The sequence below is a fragment of the Thalassophryne amazonica genome, chromosome 3 (assembly GCF_902500255.1).
Source record: "Thalassophryne amazonica chromosome 3, fThaAma1.1, whole genome shotgun sequence".
In the NCBI taxonomy this organism is placed as follows: Eukaryota; Metazoa; Chordata; class Actinopteri; order Batrachoidiformes; family Batrachoididae; genus Thalassophryne; species Thalassophryne amazonica.
The window spans coordinates 50,170,537-50,189,438 of NC_047105.1; the positions used below are offsets into that span (position 1 = coordinate 50,170,537).

The 18,902-nt window shown below is 39.4% G+C and overlaps 1 protein-coding gene across 3 annotated transcripts in view; it reads right to left on the bottom strand.

Annotated features, from left to right (window-relative positions):
• pax7a (paired box 7a) overlaps positions 1 to 18,902 on the bottom strand; it is a 109,495-nt gene that overhangs the window by 55,521 nt on the left and 35,072 nt on the right. For 2 of the 3 annotated variants that reach the window (XM_034166225.1, XM_034166223.1), the window contains exons 6-7: positions 2,608 to 2,773; positions 57 to 242 (exon numbers count right to left, since the gene is read on the bottom strand). In XM_034166225.1, coding sequence (XP_034022116.1) covers positions 57 to 242; positions 2,608 to 2,773 — 352 coding nt within the window. The remainder of the gene's footprint in view (positions 1 to 56; positions 243 to 2,607; positions 2,774 to 18,902) is intronic. The other variant, XM_034166224.1, reaches the window with a different exon arrangement.

Sequence of the window (18,902 nt, forward strand, 5' to 3'; positions counted from 1 at the left end):
TATTTCTAAATGTGGGGTTTGGGAGGCCCGTGATTTTTGGACCGACCTGTGGGGACAGCCATTGCCGACAGCGTTCATGTGGTTGCTGGATGCCGATGGGCTCATGAAGGTTTCGGAGTAGGTGGAGAAGCTGTGGCGATTGGACGAGAGGCCGTAAGCAGAGCTGCTGTCGGCGCTCAGGCCACCCTGGTGCATGGACGACGGTGGCAGAGGTTGTGGTCTGTGCAACGTGCTGCTGACCTCTGACACCAAAACAACACAAACAGCACACAGGTAAGAAAGACAAGCACCCAAAAAATGCCCAAAAGTCCAGTCACCATTCAGTAACATTCAAAGTCCCATTTCAGAAATGTCCACAAAGCGCTGCAACGGACAACTATTTTATTTATTAATTAATCTGGTGATTGTTTTGACAACAAACCAACTAATCTTTCAGTTTATGAAAACCGTTTTAAGAAATACAATCAACTTCTCAGAACCCAACATTTAAAAATTACTTAATCTGAAATTCAGACAGTTTACATCCATTTTAATAGAATTCACCGTGGATGTTTAAAACTCACATAAAGCAGCTCATATCTGGTTTAACATATTTAGTGGTTTAACACCACCTTAAACTAGTTTAAATTGGAGTTCACTTTATTTGCCTAGATTTATCCAAATTTAAAACCAAAACGCATTATTTATCCTGTTTAAACCAACTTTAACATAGTTCACTGATGTTTAAAGACGGTGAAACGTAAAATTTTTACAAAAACATGTTTTATGTCACTAGATTTACAATAGTTTAAAACCAAAAAACAATATCTTACCTGATTAAACCAGCTTTAACATACATACTGCTGATTTAAAGCTGTTTAATGAATGTGAAACTTAAAATTTTAATTTTTTTTGCATTTTAAAACAGTTTAAATTGGAACATATTTACTAAATTAGATTAACCAGTGTTTAAAACCAAAACACAGTATTTACCGTGATTAAACCAACTTTAACATGGTTCACTGCTGATTTAAAGATGTTTAAAGACAGTGAAATGTAAAATTTAACAATTTTTTAGGTTTAAATCAGTTTAAGCTAGAGCATATTTTATTTAATTACATTTATGAGAGTTTTAAATGCAGGGGTGGTGGCCAAGTGGTTAATGCGCTTGGTTTCAGTGCAGAAGGTTCTGGGTTCAAATCCCACCCCTGCCACATTTCTCCATGTAATGTGGAGTTGCGTCCGGAAGGGCATCCGGCGTAAAACCTATGCAAATTCAACATGCAGATCCACCTTGGATTTGCTGTGGCGACCCCGAGTGCAAACAAGGGAGCAGCCGAAGGGACTTACTTTTACTTTACAAGAGTTTTAAACCAAAACACAGTATCTATCCTGATTAAACCAGCTTTAGCTTTGTTCACTCACTGTTGATTTAAAGATTTAACTAGATTTACACCCAGTTTAAGAATGATTACAGAAGCCAGAAATACAAAAATTAAAGGCAATATTAGAAGTTTAACATCAGATATTTAGCTAGATTTACACTCATTTAAGACATTTTAAACAGCTATGAGTTATTGGTAAAGACAGAAAAAGTACAAAAAAGTAAATATTTGTAAAGAAGTTTAAAAATCAAATTGAAACCAGTTTAAACCAGAACATATTTTATTTTATTTATCTAGATGTGGATGAGTTTAAGAAAGATTACCACTTATTCACAGTGGAATAAAGACAGAAAAAAAATTAAGTCACTGTTTTTAAAGCAGTTTAACATCAGCTGAAACCAGTTTAACCGAGAGCACATTTTATATTATGGGATTACCAAAGCTTAAGAAGGTTTACAAGTGATTCACGGCTCTTTCAAGACAAAAATGAAAAGCATCAGAGGGCTGATGCAAACACTGCGCTCTCTGAACAAACATGACTTCTTTTTATGACTTCCTCATGGCTTCATGACAACAATTATACAACTACCAATCAATCACAAATATTGTGCTGATCAATCTAAACTTCATATTGCCTCTCTAGCCCTAATTGTTGCGGAGATGTAACAGAAAATAGGCTTTTTGTACCATGTTTCTGTTGAGCTTGACCTTTGTCCGATCATCTCCAAAGTTAAACGTCTCGAGATATCTGCCCAAGTAAGATTCCCACCAAGTGTGGTGAAAATCTGGCGAGCTGGTTTTTTTAAAGTTATCTTGTTCACAGACAGACACACGCACACACAGAGGGCCAATCACAGTACCCTGCTTCACTGGTGCATAGAGTAAAAAAAAAGTCAATATTTTTAAAGAGGTTTAAAAGTCGTTTAAATCAGTTTATCTAAAATAAAACAGAAAACGGCAAAGTGGTACATTCAACAACCTGGCAAAACTCAAAATTGTCATTTTCTTTATCTTAATCTGACTGTCAACAAACTAATCGATCACTTGACAAATTGTTTCAGATCTACTTCTAATTCATAAACCGATAGCTGCTGTTTAAACAAACAGCTACTTTTGCATAATTACAGTGCACACAGACCAAATATTGTTTGTAATGTTGAATCAAACTTTGAATGCTAAATTGGAAATATCACTAATGTAATTTTTGCCAGAATTGGACTGGGTGTAGCCGTGAGCCTCTCACCTTGTGATAGCGTTGTACTAGGGTAGCTCGACTCTGGTAGTTGATACGTGGGTAAAGTTGGCATCCCTGTGGGTGGGAATCCTCCAGGAAGCAGGTGGTTGAAGGCAGCTAACTGATTGGCTCCGGCCTGTTTGCGCCACCGAGCCCGTCTATTGCTGAACCACACCTATGGGAAAAAACACATAAAGGAATTTATTTTTTACCTTTTATTCAATACATCTTCCATTATGTATGTTTTTGGACATTTTGACTACAGGATGTTCAAATCTGCCACCTGTGATTAATATGCCGGTTGGCGTGGGTGGTGGTGCTGGTGGGCTAGTCCCTGTGGGAGCTGCTGTAGAGGCTCAGTGGTCTGTCCCTGTTGTTCTTAAGTGGCTGTGATCTGTGTCAACAAGCTGCCCTAAGCCTCCTTCCGAAGGAAAAAGTCATTTCAGGGTCAGCGGTAGGCTGCTGGCCTCCACATTAGACACCTCAAGTATGTTAGTGAAGCTATTAGACACTTTGTGAGAGGTCACCATTGTGTTGTGGGCATAAACAGGTATATTAATACTTTATGATTTTAATTTTTTGTTTTGTTTTTACACTTCAAAAAATACACTTTAAAACTCAGCATAAATCTTATTTGGCTCACAAAACACGCACAAAATGAGCAGCGCCAAAGCACAGACACACAATGTCAGTTCTCTGAAAGAAAAGGAAAAAATAGGACGCTTTTGAACCACCAACCATTTTAAAAAGGCTTCTGCTTCAACAAAACATGAATATAATCAGGCTTCTTGAAAAGAGCCAGCAACCTGTTCCATTTAACCAAGACAAGGCCCAGGCTTCACTCTGCGCTAAGGGTTGAAGGACATTGATCTATGCCTCGCACAGGCAATTCATCAGAGTTTAATACACTGTCAGCGCAGTTCATCTACTGTTGTGTTTCAAACGGCCCGGGCTATTGTGAGAGCACATGAAAGAGAGGGACAAAAGCCCCTCCATACGCCACTGAGAACAGTGGACACAAAGAGGGGGCGTCCCTTTTAAACAGGTCTTAAAGAAGGACACTTTCAAGGGGACTTACACAGCTACATACTCGCCGCATTTTGGGGCTGCCTCTCTTTTTCTACTCACAAACATACATAAACTCGTATAGGCCTACAAGGGATCTCAGTCCAACAGAGGTCTTAATTTGAATGTTTTTTTCCCCACACAGTCCTTGAGTCTCTTAAAAAAACTGTGATTTTTGGCCTATATGGCTCTCTTCAGTCACGAGGACTTACTAGACAGAAAGTGGGATGCAACAGGCGATGGTTGTGACTCTTTCACAAAAGGGCAAACCTCAATTATGCCATTTGAAAACCAACAGGAAATCTTCATCTCAAACCCTATCGCGTGTAAATACCCTGTTTCAGTGCGTTAATCAGCTATTGCAAAGCAAATGTGGTGAGTGGCTCCGCTGAAATTTCTGCTATTGGGATGTAGTGGAGCGTGGTCCAAGTCTGAACTAAGCTCCTACTGGGCCAGACAAACAGCTGCCGAGCCAGGGGGAGGGGCATGAGGGCATACCCCTTCCTTCCACACACTCTCCGTCAACTCACCCTGCAGTGCCACTTCACCTCCGACCTATCCACTCACCCCACCCCGCTTTTATGCTCACTTTAACTTCCTTCCCTCTTTGTCACTAAAGCTTAAGGAGGAGGTGTTCCATCACAACCAAAAAAGCTCTTAAATGTTGAACTCTTTTTTTGTGCTTTTTACTATTTTCATTTTCTGAATGCTGTATTTTGCTTCCAGGCAAAAGATATGACACAACAAGGATCGCCACTAATATAAGTTAACATTTTCTACCATTATAGAGTTAATAACATTTATACAGTATGTCTTGACATTTTATCATTTGAATTCATTATAAATTTTGAGTTTGTACCTTGACGTGTACTTGGTTTTTTTTTTTGTACATGAACACATGTTCTCTGCTATGCTGGTGATACCCTCCTCTATGGTCCAGTTGAATCAGATATTCATATACAGAGGATGTGTATGCCTGTCTATCTGCTGCTAAAGACTGAATTTCATGTACCGTATTTTCCAGAGTATAAGTCGTGGCTAAGTCCTGTGATTTATACTCTGATGTGACTTATATGCCGATAAATTACAGGGGTGGTGATGGTCTAGTGGTTAAGCAGTGGGTTTGAGATCAGAGGATCCTCAGTTCAAACCCCTGTCTGGCTGGAAAATTGCTAAGGGCCCCTTGGGGAAAAGTCCTTAATTCCCAAGTTGCTCCCGAATGTGAGGTGTTACTGTAAAGTGCTTTCAGCTTCTGATATAGATGGAAAAGCACTATATATATATATATATATATATATATATTCCATTAATAAAAGGTACACTACAACAATGCACAAACATCCCAAATTAAAAAGCTGATAATAAAGAAAAAATATGCAATTTATACTCTGGTGTGATTTTTAGATGGGTTTTTCCTCTTCAAGAGACATTTGTTAACAGGTGCTACTTATAGTCTGGTGCAAATTATACCTGCTGTACTTTTCATAATAGAAAGAACCTTCAAATGATTATGAAATTTTAATATTGACCAGGTTTGTTCATATCACTTGCCTCATTGGCTGCCCGTGTGAGATATGATTTTATTTTTTATAAATGACCAACAAACTCCCCAGATAAACAGTTCTTGCAGTCCTGTGTACGTTCCTGTGTTTTACACCCTGAGAACTAAAGTTCAGTTCATATTCCTTTTATGCATCAAGTGTCTTCTGCCTGTTGCCAGAAGATTGTCTGATTTTTTTCTTTGCACATTTTAAGTCTAATCTTGTTTTACCTTTTTTAAAATTGCCTTTTAATTAAATTAAAAAAATCATTGAGTTCATCCATCCATCTTCTATATCTGCTTACTCTAATTTAGGGTCATGGGGAGGGGGGTACTGGAGCCTATCTCAGCAGTCATCGGGTGTGAGGCGGGGTACACACTGGACAGGACGCCAATCTGTCGCATATAGACATACAAACACATTCACACCCACACACACCCCTATGGAAAATTTAAAGATTCCCATCAACCTAACCTGCATATCTTTGGATGTGGGTGGAATCCGGAGCACCCATAGGGAATCCATGCAAACACGGGCAGAACATGCAAACTCCACACAGAAAGGCCATAAGTGGGAATTGATCCCATGACTTTCTTGCTGTGAAGCAACAGTGCTAACCACTCAGCCACCATACCGCCCCACTGTCGTGACTCTACTCTATAATTCCTGGTTTTCTTTTCAGCCATTGGCAATTGTGATCATTGGACTTGATATGCAAGTATGTGCCAGCAACATGTTATGACAATTTCTTCTAGTACTTTTTTTTTAGTATGGCCAAAGCAGATGGTCACCCCATTATGTCTCGTCAGCTTGAGGTTTCTTCCTATAACTGAGGGAATTTTTCCTTACGACTGCTGCCAGTGTGCTTGCTCACGGGGTTCATAAGGTTTAAGCATTGCTTATGTGTAGCGCCTTTGGGTGAATTATGTTGTGTTTTGGTGTTGTATAAAGAGAAGTGAATTGAAATGGACTGTGGAGCTCACTGAGCCTCTTGTGATATAAGACTATAACAAATACACTTGATGCTTCTCTGCTATTATGACATGGTTCAAGTACTGAGTTACATTTTACTGACATAGAAGCCAGAAAAAATAAACTTTCTTATAACACAACAGAAATACTGTTTCTAGCTGAACAAAATACATATCAATATATAATCGAAAGAATTAATACAAAATTTTCATCCAAAAAAAAAAGTTATGTGAACTTAACCGAAGCTATATCTAACCTTGGCAGTAACTAAGTTTTACAGACCTACGTATGAGACAGCGGTCTCACCATAGGTTGCTTAAACTAAATTCATCAAAACATATGAACTTCTTTTCTTGAAATTCTACAATATTCTTAATATTTTAGTCCTGTCTCAGCTCAGACAGTGCCATATGGTAGAGGTGCAATGTATTTTAATTGCGAGAAGCCCTGCTCGCATCAACTCTATTCTCAGCTAGGAGATCAGCATCTGAAGACCTAATCCAGCTGAAGGTTCCATTTCCATACCACTGCACAATGACAGTATCATTGGTTGACCTGACCAGTGCGCTTTTTTCTGTAGTGAGCAGGAGCATCATTCCTGGTGATAGATATATCTGTTTCAGAAATAGATCTAAACTCTCATGACATACACCATGTTTTCAAAAATATCTCTACAGCACCACGGTGAAAGTCTTTGCAAAAAACAAACAAACAAAAAAAAAAATCAAAAAATACAGGAGATGCAGAAATCTACATACAGTCTCATTAACTGACATATATTTGGCAATAGAAAGATATGGTTTTCATTGAGCTAGGATGAAAAACTTTTGAGATTATTTTTTTTTACACAGGACAGTATTTTTTTTTCACTCATTCAACTTCTGATATGGCTGGCTGTCTACTTTGTGACAGCACGCTGTATTTACCAATAGATAAAAATTGATTATTTTGTGTATTAACATATTATGTTCACAATGTTTGTGTGAAATATTAAAATCTTACCGTGAATAATTTGGAGTAGACAAGTATTAGAAGTTCTGCTTTTGGCTCCAATGTCTAAATTTTGTTGTGATTTTCAACTTTGCTTGTTTGTCATTTGGCAATGATTTTCTTAGACAAATTGTAATGGAATACCTAAAAACTGAAGTTTTGAAATTTCAAATACGGTTTGTGAGTTCCATGCAAACTTTTTGGGTGCCTATATAAATAGAAAATGTATAACAGGGCAAAATAGGTGGCAATGTCTGAAATTTTCAACTAAAAAACAACAATTTCATGCGATTTTCACCATATATCAGTACTTTTTTAATAACATATTTTCATGACTACAGAAAGGATATAGATCGAAAGCCAACTATTTTCTGCTAATAATGCCACAAAAATGAAACATATCTAAAAAATTGGTTTCCTGAATTTTTTTCACGCCCATGTCAGTAAAATGTAACTCAATGCTTGAAGCTTGTCTTATGAGTAGTCAAATGTTAGAGCTCAATATCCTTTCCATTGATGCAATAATTTAAAAACTAAGGATATCTCCCTTCAGTCAAAATCTCTTCTCCTTGTAGATGACAGACATCCATCCACTTCAGAGGACTTACAAAAACAAAACAGAATTCCCTGAGGCTTTGAACCATTTTGCTGCAATATTAATCAAGTAAACTCAGCTAAAGCCTAGTACACAAACGCTGATTGCAGTGAGTCCACTTGAATATATAAAACTAAGAGAGGAGCATGCGCCGCTGAGGACTGACTGAGCTATTCCCACAGTAATCGGGCTCTGCAGGGATAAACATGCTGATGCACATGCTCAGAAGTGCACATTACACTATCGCACACATGCACACACATATATGTGCACACCTTTTCTCTCACACTGAGTATCACAGCCTGAGGCTGAGGATTTGAGACTGGAACTGGATCACAAAGTCACCTTGGACCACATATTCTCCTCTGCTCTCCCCAATCTGGTTTAATTCTCTGCAGTAAAGATTTGCAGGTTTTCCTGCATGTGTTACATTTGGAAGCATCTGCAGTGCATCTCAGGATCCCAGTGGATAAACTTGGAGGACTGAAGGTAGAAAATCTGGAGCAATAACCCCTTTTAGAGAAGCTCAGCTTTCCCCAACTTGAACAAAAGAAGACGTGTCTTTGAACCACTGAAATGAACGCTAATTATAGGAGGAGCCATGGCGGGGGTTGTTTGAGGGTCTGCAATCTGCATGCATGCACCGCAAACAACAGCAAATTCAGCATTCGGTTATGACACAAATTGGCTGCTTTCATTGCTTCATTGTCTCTAATCTCTCATTCACTTTCAGCCAACAGAATCAAACCGATCAAGTGTCATTCCGCATTTCTTATCAGCGATGACTGATAGCATACACACACGCGCATGCTGCATTTTCACATGCGACGCTGTGAAAACCACTCAGCATTGCTCCCCTTAAACTGGTTTACTTGCATTTTGGCATTCTCGGCAGACAATCCTCCATGAATCATTTTGTCAAAGAGAAGTACTGCATGTGTGACGCCTTTCAGGAGCCAATTTGCAATATTCTGTAGATGAATACCAAGAGCACAGATAATGACAAAACAAAATGTGCTGCTGACTTCATATCCACCAAAACACAGAGGGGTGATGCAACCAGCCTCAACACACAAATCCTCTTCTGTCTCATACCATGCAATACCTCTCCACCTACTCCCCCTTCTCTCTCTCTCTCTCTCTCTCGCTCTCTCTCGCTCTCTCTCTGTCTCTCTCTGATTCCCTCCCTGCTTGCCTTCCAGACTGGCACTATGCTAATTAAAGTAGCTAGGAGTGTGAATTTGAGAGGAGAGTGGGATTAACTTGATAAGTATCAGGAGTACAGAAGCACTGTACCAAAGTCATTTAAATTCTAATAATAAGAAAGTGTTAGAACATTCACAGTGATGCAGTGCAACAATTTCTCCCCTACAATCTACATAAATCCTATTTATTCTTTTATGAAACATAAACCCATACTGGCGGGAATACAGCTGCCTGTTGGGTTTTGGTTGTCACCACTCAGCTCTATTGTGATGCTCTCTCTTGCCGCCGGTACTCAGCTGATATAACAATCAAATTTCTGCACATTACTTCCCTCCCCATGGGAGGTGTGTTGCAAACCTGTTTCAAACCATCAGCATAAGTGTGCATAAGTTTTAATAAGTGCCATAAGTTTTAAGTGGCTGCACCCGAGCAGCCTTAACACTACCCATAACTCGAACCCTAATCCAGATTCTAATCTCTGATCATAAAAAATAAAGCCAACACAAAAATGACAAATCTTGCAGTTCTTTTATTGGCCACTTGAGGCCGGCTCCAAAAGTAAGCCAACCCCCATAGACCCCCATGACAACATTCTAGGTCCTTGAAATGGAAGCAGTTTTTGAAAAAACTGACAACCCCATATGTGGATGAAGTGTCCCAAGAGGATAAAGTGTTAAAACCAGCCACTTCATAGCAACAATAAACATGCTTACAGCCTGATACAAAAAAGGCATTGGTCTCTAACACCAGTTTCACACTTCATGACAACTGTAAGGGTGAATTTTTTTATGCCAATATTTCTGTTGAGTGAAATGTTAGGATTATTTAATTTATCATGCACACCTGGTTAGCCCTAATTAGCAGGTAGCTTGGCGACATTAGGTCCACTGCTGTGCCATGGTTATTAAGGTTATATGCTGCTCGTACATTCTAATACCAGCAACCGAGCTTCCTGTTATGAAAACCACCACCCAGTCCACAAACATCATTAATCACCGACCAGAGCCAAAGTTAATCTGTTAGCCATAGCGTTGCTTGTTTGCGAACTCCTCGACAGTGGGCATGTTTTGGCTTCATTCATCCCTCTGAGGTCTTGCCGGACTTGCCCACGCTACACAACTTCACACATTTCTGGGTTAGTTGAGAGACATTTCGAGCTGTCCTATTAGAACTTCAAAACTACCTTTCAAAAAAAGCAATGGGTGATGTAACGGGTGACCGGTAAGTCAATGGCTCCACCACAGAGTTACACCATTCACCAGGGTTCTGAATTGAGACAGCAGCGGCCTAATGCATCAACATGCTCATATCAGCTGCAGATGAACAGAGAAATGTCTTACCTAATTGATTTCCATGCTTGATAAAAGGCGGTGCTTATACCTTATTAGATTCCACTAACTATAACAGCTACATGCGGAATGTTTATTCGTAATGAAAGCGGATCTATGTGACAGATCTGGTAAAGCCATGCAGTGGCGTCATGCAGCGATGATGAGCTCCAGTCCAGACTCCAGAGTTCTGTCTGTGAAAACTTCAGTCTAAATAGAGGAGAACGTAATATGCTTCATCTGTGAGCTCTGATTTACAGAGGCCACAACCCCCACCTGGCGTTCTCCTCAGAGAGACCAGACTCAAATGATGGTCTCTGCCTCCAATAGGTCACGGAAAGGCTCCTGTTAGAAGCGAGATGTTATCAGATGGACACTCTGTCAGTGTAGGCTACTGCTGGTAGTTTTGTCAGCAGAACTGTCTCACTGAGTCAGCCTGGATCGTACGGCTCAGGGATATGGATCATATCCCACATTTTGTCAGTTGTGGTGATAAAACCACCAGCGGGCCAGTGGTTGTGGAGGAGTGCCGGTAGCTCCACTGATAAAGATGGATGGTGAAAAGGTCTTTAAATGACAGGCGAGGGTGCGCACAAGGGAGTCGGCTCTGTTTACAAGGTGGTAAGTTAACGTTGTAAGTCAGCCGTAAGCCAAACACTCATCACGAGCTGTAATTTACAGCGCGGCTTTGGACTGTGGAGTGCCAGTGCTGCCACATTTACAGAAGCATCAGCAGCAACATTTGCCGTTGCAGGAGGAAATCGCCTGCCAGATTATTACCATGTTTAATGACAAAATGATAACAGCCAACCATGACCGTACACACTAATTCATGCTAAAATATGAGACTGTGAGACCTCTCTAACACCTCTTGCCTATAGATTCTCTCTCAACCTGAAAGCGAGCAACATCTGGAAGATGCGTCACTGCAGCTGTGCTAGAGCAGCTTTGCTCTCAGGCCAAAGGGTCTCCTTTCTCCTGCTCTGTGACGGCCCAGTTGGACACCTTTGTCAAAATGCAGCTGGTGGACATTTCCAGAATATTGTGATACAAACGACTCACACCTGCACTTAACATCAAATGCTGTATACAACAAAATATTTCCATTTTTAGCTCACCTAGCCTATTTTAATATGTGTTCAAATTAAAGTGCAGAGAATGTGACTACTTTCCACCGTATAAAGACAAGGCAGTGCTGGTGTTATTTACTTTGACCATCAGCATCCCTTTCTTCACAGCCTTCTTATAAAATTAAGTTTGAGTTGACCTTTTGAGACTTTCAAAGCTGTTATGGTTTATATTATAGGGGAAAACGTCATTAACAAATTATACCTATGATTTAAATTCTTCAGGTTTTTACATGAAATCATTTGTGTCATCTAACAGCAGAGAGACACAGGAATACTCATTACTCCATTCTTCTATCTTTCCTTTAATTAGGTACTTTATTTTTATTTATATTGTTATTATTATGAGGATAAATTCATATGTATTTTGGACAATGACCAAAAATACTAAATTGACTGGATGTGGCTACGGGTACAAATATCGTATCCCAAATGGTAACTACAGGTACGAGATATTTCTGCGTAGTAGCACTGTGACACTATGAGCAGGAATGACAGAACCCAATAGTGCCACGCAGTGATTAATAATGCAGTGCAGTACTGTTACTTTGAGAGGTCTCATAAAGATCTCTAACAATGTCAAATTCTTGATTTTTTTGGAGAACTTGTTGCCATTTTGAATTTTGGCAGAAATCTGCAAGATCTCCTGTTGTAGCCAAAGAAAGCAAAAACACAGATATGTTGTGGTTACGCTATGGTGTTTGATATGGCTTGGTAGATCTCGATACACTGTTAACTTTAAAAGTAGATCTCAGTTCAAAAAGGTTGGGCACCTCTGTGATATATGATAATCACCACCTAGCTACTACTAGCTTAGTAGTAGTTGTAGCAGCACATTGTTCAAACATTGTTAATATTTTGTTGTAGACAAAGTGTTGGTGGCGATGCACGGAAATGTCTTGTACCTATAGCCACTACCACCTGCGATACAACTGTACCTGCAGCCACATCCAAAGTGACTTACTCTTGTCATTCTTGCACAAATACTACAAGTATGTCTGTAAAGCTATGCAATGAATATATTAGTAGACTACATCAGTTGGTTCATAAATTAGTTCAACAAGTTCCTTTTCAAGTTACACACCCTGGCTAGTTTAACAAGACGTAGTAACTGAGCAACATTATATAGATGCTTTACTTTTAAAATGACAACTTAAAATGATTTTAAATGTTCCACTCACTGACTTAGAGACAGTGGTACCTCTTCATTCTGAATGCCTGCACCTTTTGTGGAGAGGGAACAATCCTGCACAATTATCTAACACTTCACAGACTTAGATCTCACATTAACAGGTTTGGGTTTTCAGCAAGCTATAAGAGATAGCCAGCTTGGCATTTTCTGTATTACAGAGGTAAGATATTGAAGAGTATGCTTACTGGGATGCCAAGAACAGAATAACAGAATTTTTGAGCAAGAGGTCAAACAAGAGTAAATCTGGCTTTTATATGTTTGAAACAGCTTTGTAAAATAAAAGATGACTGAGCAATGACCAGGTACAAATAATGATAATAATAATAATACATTTGTTTTTATAGCACTTATTGGAGAAAAATTTATAAAGTGCTTAACATCATAAAAATGATGAAAACAATTCATATAAATCTAATGACAAACTAAATAATATAAAGAACTTTTAAAACTATACTGTGAGACCAGGAAACGGATCTGATTAATTTTGGCAAACAAATTATAAAGCCATCAAAACTAAACAAAACATTGTTAATTTGTATTAAATTAATGTAAATGAACACAATAATCTAATGACCTAATCATCTTTAACATTTTGCACTGTGATGCACATAAGTTAAGTATGGATCCCGGGAGAAGTTACTTAAAGTGATTTTATTTTTTCTGGCCATGATAATTTGTGCGCACGTTTTCCTTTAATTGAGCCCACAAATTAATAAAACGTGCTCTCAAATTAATAAAGCGTGCACACGTTTTCCTGGCCGTGATAATTCGTGTGCACGTTTTCCTTTAATTAAGCCCTCAAATTAATAAAACATGCGTACGTTTTCCTTTCGTTCAAAATGAACTCCATAATATGACCTAAATTGTCATCCTCACAACGGGAAGACGCTTCGCCCTCAGCATCCTTTTTAATGTGCTTAAACTCCAGATGATGCCATGCTGGGTAGCTAGAGTTCGCTATATGTCCTTGTGCACCCAAACCATGATATACCCTGACCAGATCCATTTCTAATGGGGAAATGTATTACCCTGTCTCCTGGTTTGTTGGCTAATAGCCAACATTTATGTCTCAAGACAATATTGAGTAATTGAGTGCACGTTTTACAAATTCTGGCCATGTTTAAGTAAATCGTGCCCTTGTTTTACTCAAACGATGCTTAAAACGTGCGCACAATATAATAAAATGTGGGCACGATATAATAAAATGAGCGCACAATATAATAAAACGTGTGCACAATATAATAAAATGAGCGCACAATATAATAAAATGTGCGCACATTCTCTCCACATGCAAAACATTGTGCAATGACACTTCCAGGGCTCCGTAGTTGAGAACTGAATTTGTCAACAAACTGCTCTACCAATTGAGCAGTAATCACTAGTATTCCATTCCTAAATTATATTTAAAGGTATCGTTCCACTTTTTTTTAAAAGATTTAAATCATAAAAAAACATTTCTTTGGCACCACTATAATTTTATTCCTGGGCATTTAGATAAGGGATTCATAATATGATATTACCAATATGATCAAAATTCATGCCATCTGGAAACAGTTTAGAATTTCAATCCCTTAGGGGGAGAAATTCAAGGGAGTTGCAAAAAATCTTATGGATGTTGATGTAAGATGGGTCACAGGTAATCTCAAAACATCACACATGCAAATACGTGCTTCCTCCTGTAGTTAGTCTGTATGACGGCGATGAAGGAAAAGACAATACTCACTATGAAATTTCCATCCCAGATAAATATGTCCTCTTCATTAAAATGAGCTGTGATTTTGCAACATGTTGCAAAAATAAACCTATATTACAATGCTTGGATTTTGGTACAAACTATATTTTCTCATTTTTGTGAATTTTGAAAGGCCCCATAGCTTTAATATATCTTGTTTTGCCTTTAATTCAAAATGTCTGACAAGTTCATTAAATGTGTTTATATGAGGTCTGTTAGAAAAGTATCCGACCTTATTATTTTTTTAAAAAACCATATGGATTTGAATCACGTGTGATTGCGTCAGACAAGCTTGAACCCTCGTGCGCATGCGTGAGTTTTTTCATGCCTGTCGGTTGCGTCATTCGCCTGTGAGCAGGCTTTGAGTGAGGTGTGGTCCACCCCTCTTGTCTATTTTTTATTGCGAATAAATGTCTGAACGATTTGGAGCTTTGCTGCATCAATTTTTTTTCCAGAAATTGTGAGAGACCTCCAGGTGGACACCGTTCGAAAAATTAATATGGCTTTCAGGGACAATTTTATGGGGATTAAACAGATTACGGGGTGTTACTGCCGCTTTAAGGACTGCCCACAACTGCTGAGAGTTCGGCGTGCTCCCAGCCCCCATCGACAGGCTGACACCCCGCTGGAACAACCAGATCATTTCCAACGTGAAAGCTTTGTTGATCCGGGACTTCGTCTGACTTTCACAAAAAGGCAGACGATGTGGACATCAGCACTTTTTCCGGCACATTCCACCGTTACAGGAGTTTTTTTCATGGAAAGAAAAGCGGAGGGACGCGCCACGGCTCCGTTCATTACGCGGGACAAAACCACCTCGGTGTTGGTCTCTCAGGACAGCTTTCAGGTGGATTTCAGACGGACTCCGGTTGCTTTCCAGTCGTGTGAATATCCGATTGTGATTGTGCATGAGCTGGACATGCCAGAACATGTCCCATGAGGCTTCATCACGGCGTTGCTTTGTGCCGAGCGGCTGCACCGTGACGTGCGGTGGAGCAGCTTCTCTTTCCATGACAAAAACTCCTGTAACAGTGAAATGTGCCGTTCATTTTTAAACTGGACACTGTCTTGATCCGGTATGTCATCTGACTAGCACAGGAATTGTGAAAAGACGTGGACATCAGCACTTTTCCGGCACATTAAGACAGACATGCGGAGGAGTTCCGCGCGTCGAATGACGCAACCGACAGGCATGAAAAAACTCACGCATGCGCACGAGGGTTCAAGCTTGTCTGACGCAATCACACCTGATTCAAATCCATATAGTTTTTAAAAAAAATAATAAGGTCGGATACTTTTCTAATAGACCTCGTATATATATATATATATATATATATAGTTTACTGAGGCAGACTCAAAACAGCAGCATGAGCCACACACACTTGTGTAAGCAAAGTACACACTTTGGGGACAATGGTCCAGATGGCAGAGCATGTTGTAAAAGCAGAACAGAAAGCTGTTGGTTCAATCCTTGAGTATGCTTATATGTCCAAGTGTCCTTATTAAAGACCCTAAATGTTGTGAAAGTGTAGGAACACGGACCCACAACAGGGGGCGCAATGAACGGACAATGGAGAAGGTAAATAACAAGATTTACTTCTGTGAAACAAGCACAATTAATATAACAAACACAATTTGGGGTCGAATCCGCTGGTGTCGTGTGGGCAGGCTTGAAGGTAGGAGACGTCCGTCTCAGTCGAACCGGAACCACCCAGATCTCCTCTGCCACCGAACCCTGGAAATACTGGAACCGCCAAGTCCCGAATTCCCAGGTGGCCACTGCCTCCGCTCGTCGGATCCGGTACTGCTGGCAGGAGAGAGCAACAACACACAGGCGTGGATGACCGCACCCAGTAACGGAGAGGGGAGAAGCCGCCTCCACCTCTTGTCAAAGAACAGCAGGAAGGTGAGTACTTATCCAAACAATGAAGCTATCTGTAGTCACCAGTCCTGAAAAGGTTTAACAGGTTTAGCTGGTTATGCGATATATAAATGCAGAGAATACTACCTTAGTCTTAGGCGATATCTCGGCACTGAGGTGGAGACGCCGTCCTCCTGATATACCTCTGTGCTGAGTGGAACAGCTGTGTCTGGTGATGGGTGACAGCTGTCACCCAGGCTACTCCCATGATGCGGCAGCGCCCTCTGGTGCCTGGAGCCCGCACTCCAGGCAGGGCGCCCTCTGGTGGTGGTGGGCCAGCAGTACCTCCTCTTCAGCGGCCCACACAACACTAAACACGGAACCGCAAGGGCTATTGCCAAATGTGGTGATATTTAATATTTTAAATTTGTTGTTAGATTATTGTAAATAAGTGCAACAAATTTGTCAAATATTAATCTTATCGACCACTAATACTTAAAATTATTTAAAATTATTGATGATTGATTTTTATTTCACTTATTTAATTATTTTTGAGTTACTCAATTGGTTTGAGATAAATTACTTTCCTTAAAATGTTTGAGTTGGGCTAATTTACCAGGTTTTACATCTCAAGCTATTGCTAACAGTGTTGAAAATGTTAATCTTATACATCAGTTCTATACATAATTAAATTTACTGAAATAAAATACTTGAATAATACTAATACTTGAATTATTTTGAGTTACGTAATTGATGTGAGGTAAATAGTTTCCTCAGAATGCTTGTGTTGGACTATTTTAATCAGGTTTTACATCTTGAGGTGATACTAACAATCTTGTTAGATAGTACACTTGGACATCAGTACTGGTAATAAGTGCTCTTGTGTCAGTTGCGGTAAAGCTATGTTGGCTACATTGCCACCCAAGTATAGATCATTTCTTACCAGGGAAATCTAAGTTTTGTAAGGATGATTTCATTTATGAGTTCTTTGTCCTTTATAATCCCTATAGTATTCCCATATGTTATATCCAGGTGTTGGCAGCATATTGTCTCTGGTTCTGGTTACATTATCTAACCATGCTATAATTCTGAGTTGTGTGTAATACTTGAGCAAACACTGCCTGCTGTTTGTCAATCAACATAATTCTTTGGCTTCTGATGATGACTCTGCTGCTTCCAAATCCTTCAGTTTGTCAACAAATATACATGTCCAGCTGTCCGTGAAGGTGTGGGGGATCAAGGTGTGACTTGTATTCATGAAAAGTGAACTGTACTTGCAAAGGTTCACAAGAAATACCAATTCTTGGGTAATAGGGCATTAACCTTGGCTCCACTACTTCTTTCTATTCAATATCTATATTTCTACTATCCACTCTTAATTTATAACTGACTCCCGACTGCAGTGCATCCAGAAAGTATTCACAGTGTTTCACTTTTTCCTCATTTTGGTATGCTACAGCCTTATTCCAAAATGGAATAAATTCATTTTCCCCTCAACATTCTAAACAAAATACCCCATGATGACAATATGGAAAAGGTGTTTTTGAAATTGTAGCAAATTTATTAAAAAAACAAAACAAAACAAAAAAAAACAAAAAAAAAAAAACAGAAAAAACCCAAAGAAATCACATGTACATAAGTATTCACAACCTTTGCTCAATACTTTGTTGATGCACCTTTGGCAGCAATTACAGCCTCAAGTCTTCTGGAATATGATGCCACAAGCTTGGTACACCTATCTTTGGGCAGTTTTATCCATTACTCTTTGCAGCACCTCTCAAGTTCCATCAGGTTAAATGGAGAGCATCAGTGCACAGCCATTTTCAGATCTTTCCAGAGATGTTCAATCTGGCTGGGCCACTCAAGGACATTCACAGAGTTGTCCTGAAGCCACTCCTTTGATATCTTAGCTGAGTGCATAGGGTCATTCTCCTGCTGAAACAGGAATTGTCCCCCAGTCTGAGGCCAAGGGCGCTCTGGAGCAGGTTTTCATCCAGGATGTCTCTGTACATTGTTGCATTAATCTTTTCCTCAATCCTGACTAGTCTCCCAGTTCCAGCCGCTGAAAAACATCCCCACAGCATGATGCTGCCACCACATACTTCACATGCACTGTCAACTGTGGTACATTATATGCAGACATGTGTGTGTCTTTCTAAATCATGTCTAATCAACTGAATTTACCCTAGATGGACTCCAATTTAGCTGTGGCAACATCTCATGGATGATCAGTGGAAACAGGATGCACCTGAGCTCAATTTTGAGTTTCATAGAAGAGGCTGTCAATACTTATGTACACGTGATTTTTTTTATTTTTAACTAATTTGCAAAAATCTCAAAAAAACTTTTTTCACATTGTCATTATGGGGGATTGTGTGCAGAATTTTGAGGAAAAAAATTAATTGAATCCATTTTGGAACTGTTAGAACAGATGTTATATATTTAGATAATGTGACATAGCTAGCTAATATAGCTGGCAGTACATATTTTATCCATTGTTGTCATGTCAAAGTACAGCATATACTTGCTATTCTTTGGCAAATGTATTCAAATCCATTGAAATTACTTCGCAATTAACTGAAATTTACTTTGAAATGCAAAACCATAGCATATCCAGCCCCTTATTTCTGTTTACCTAAACAGTTATGGACATAGCTTTATTTGAAATATCTGCTCCATTCCCCTGGCTAACTTT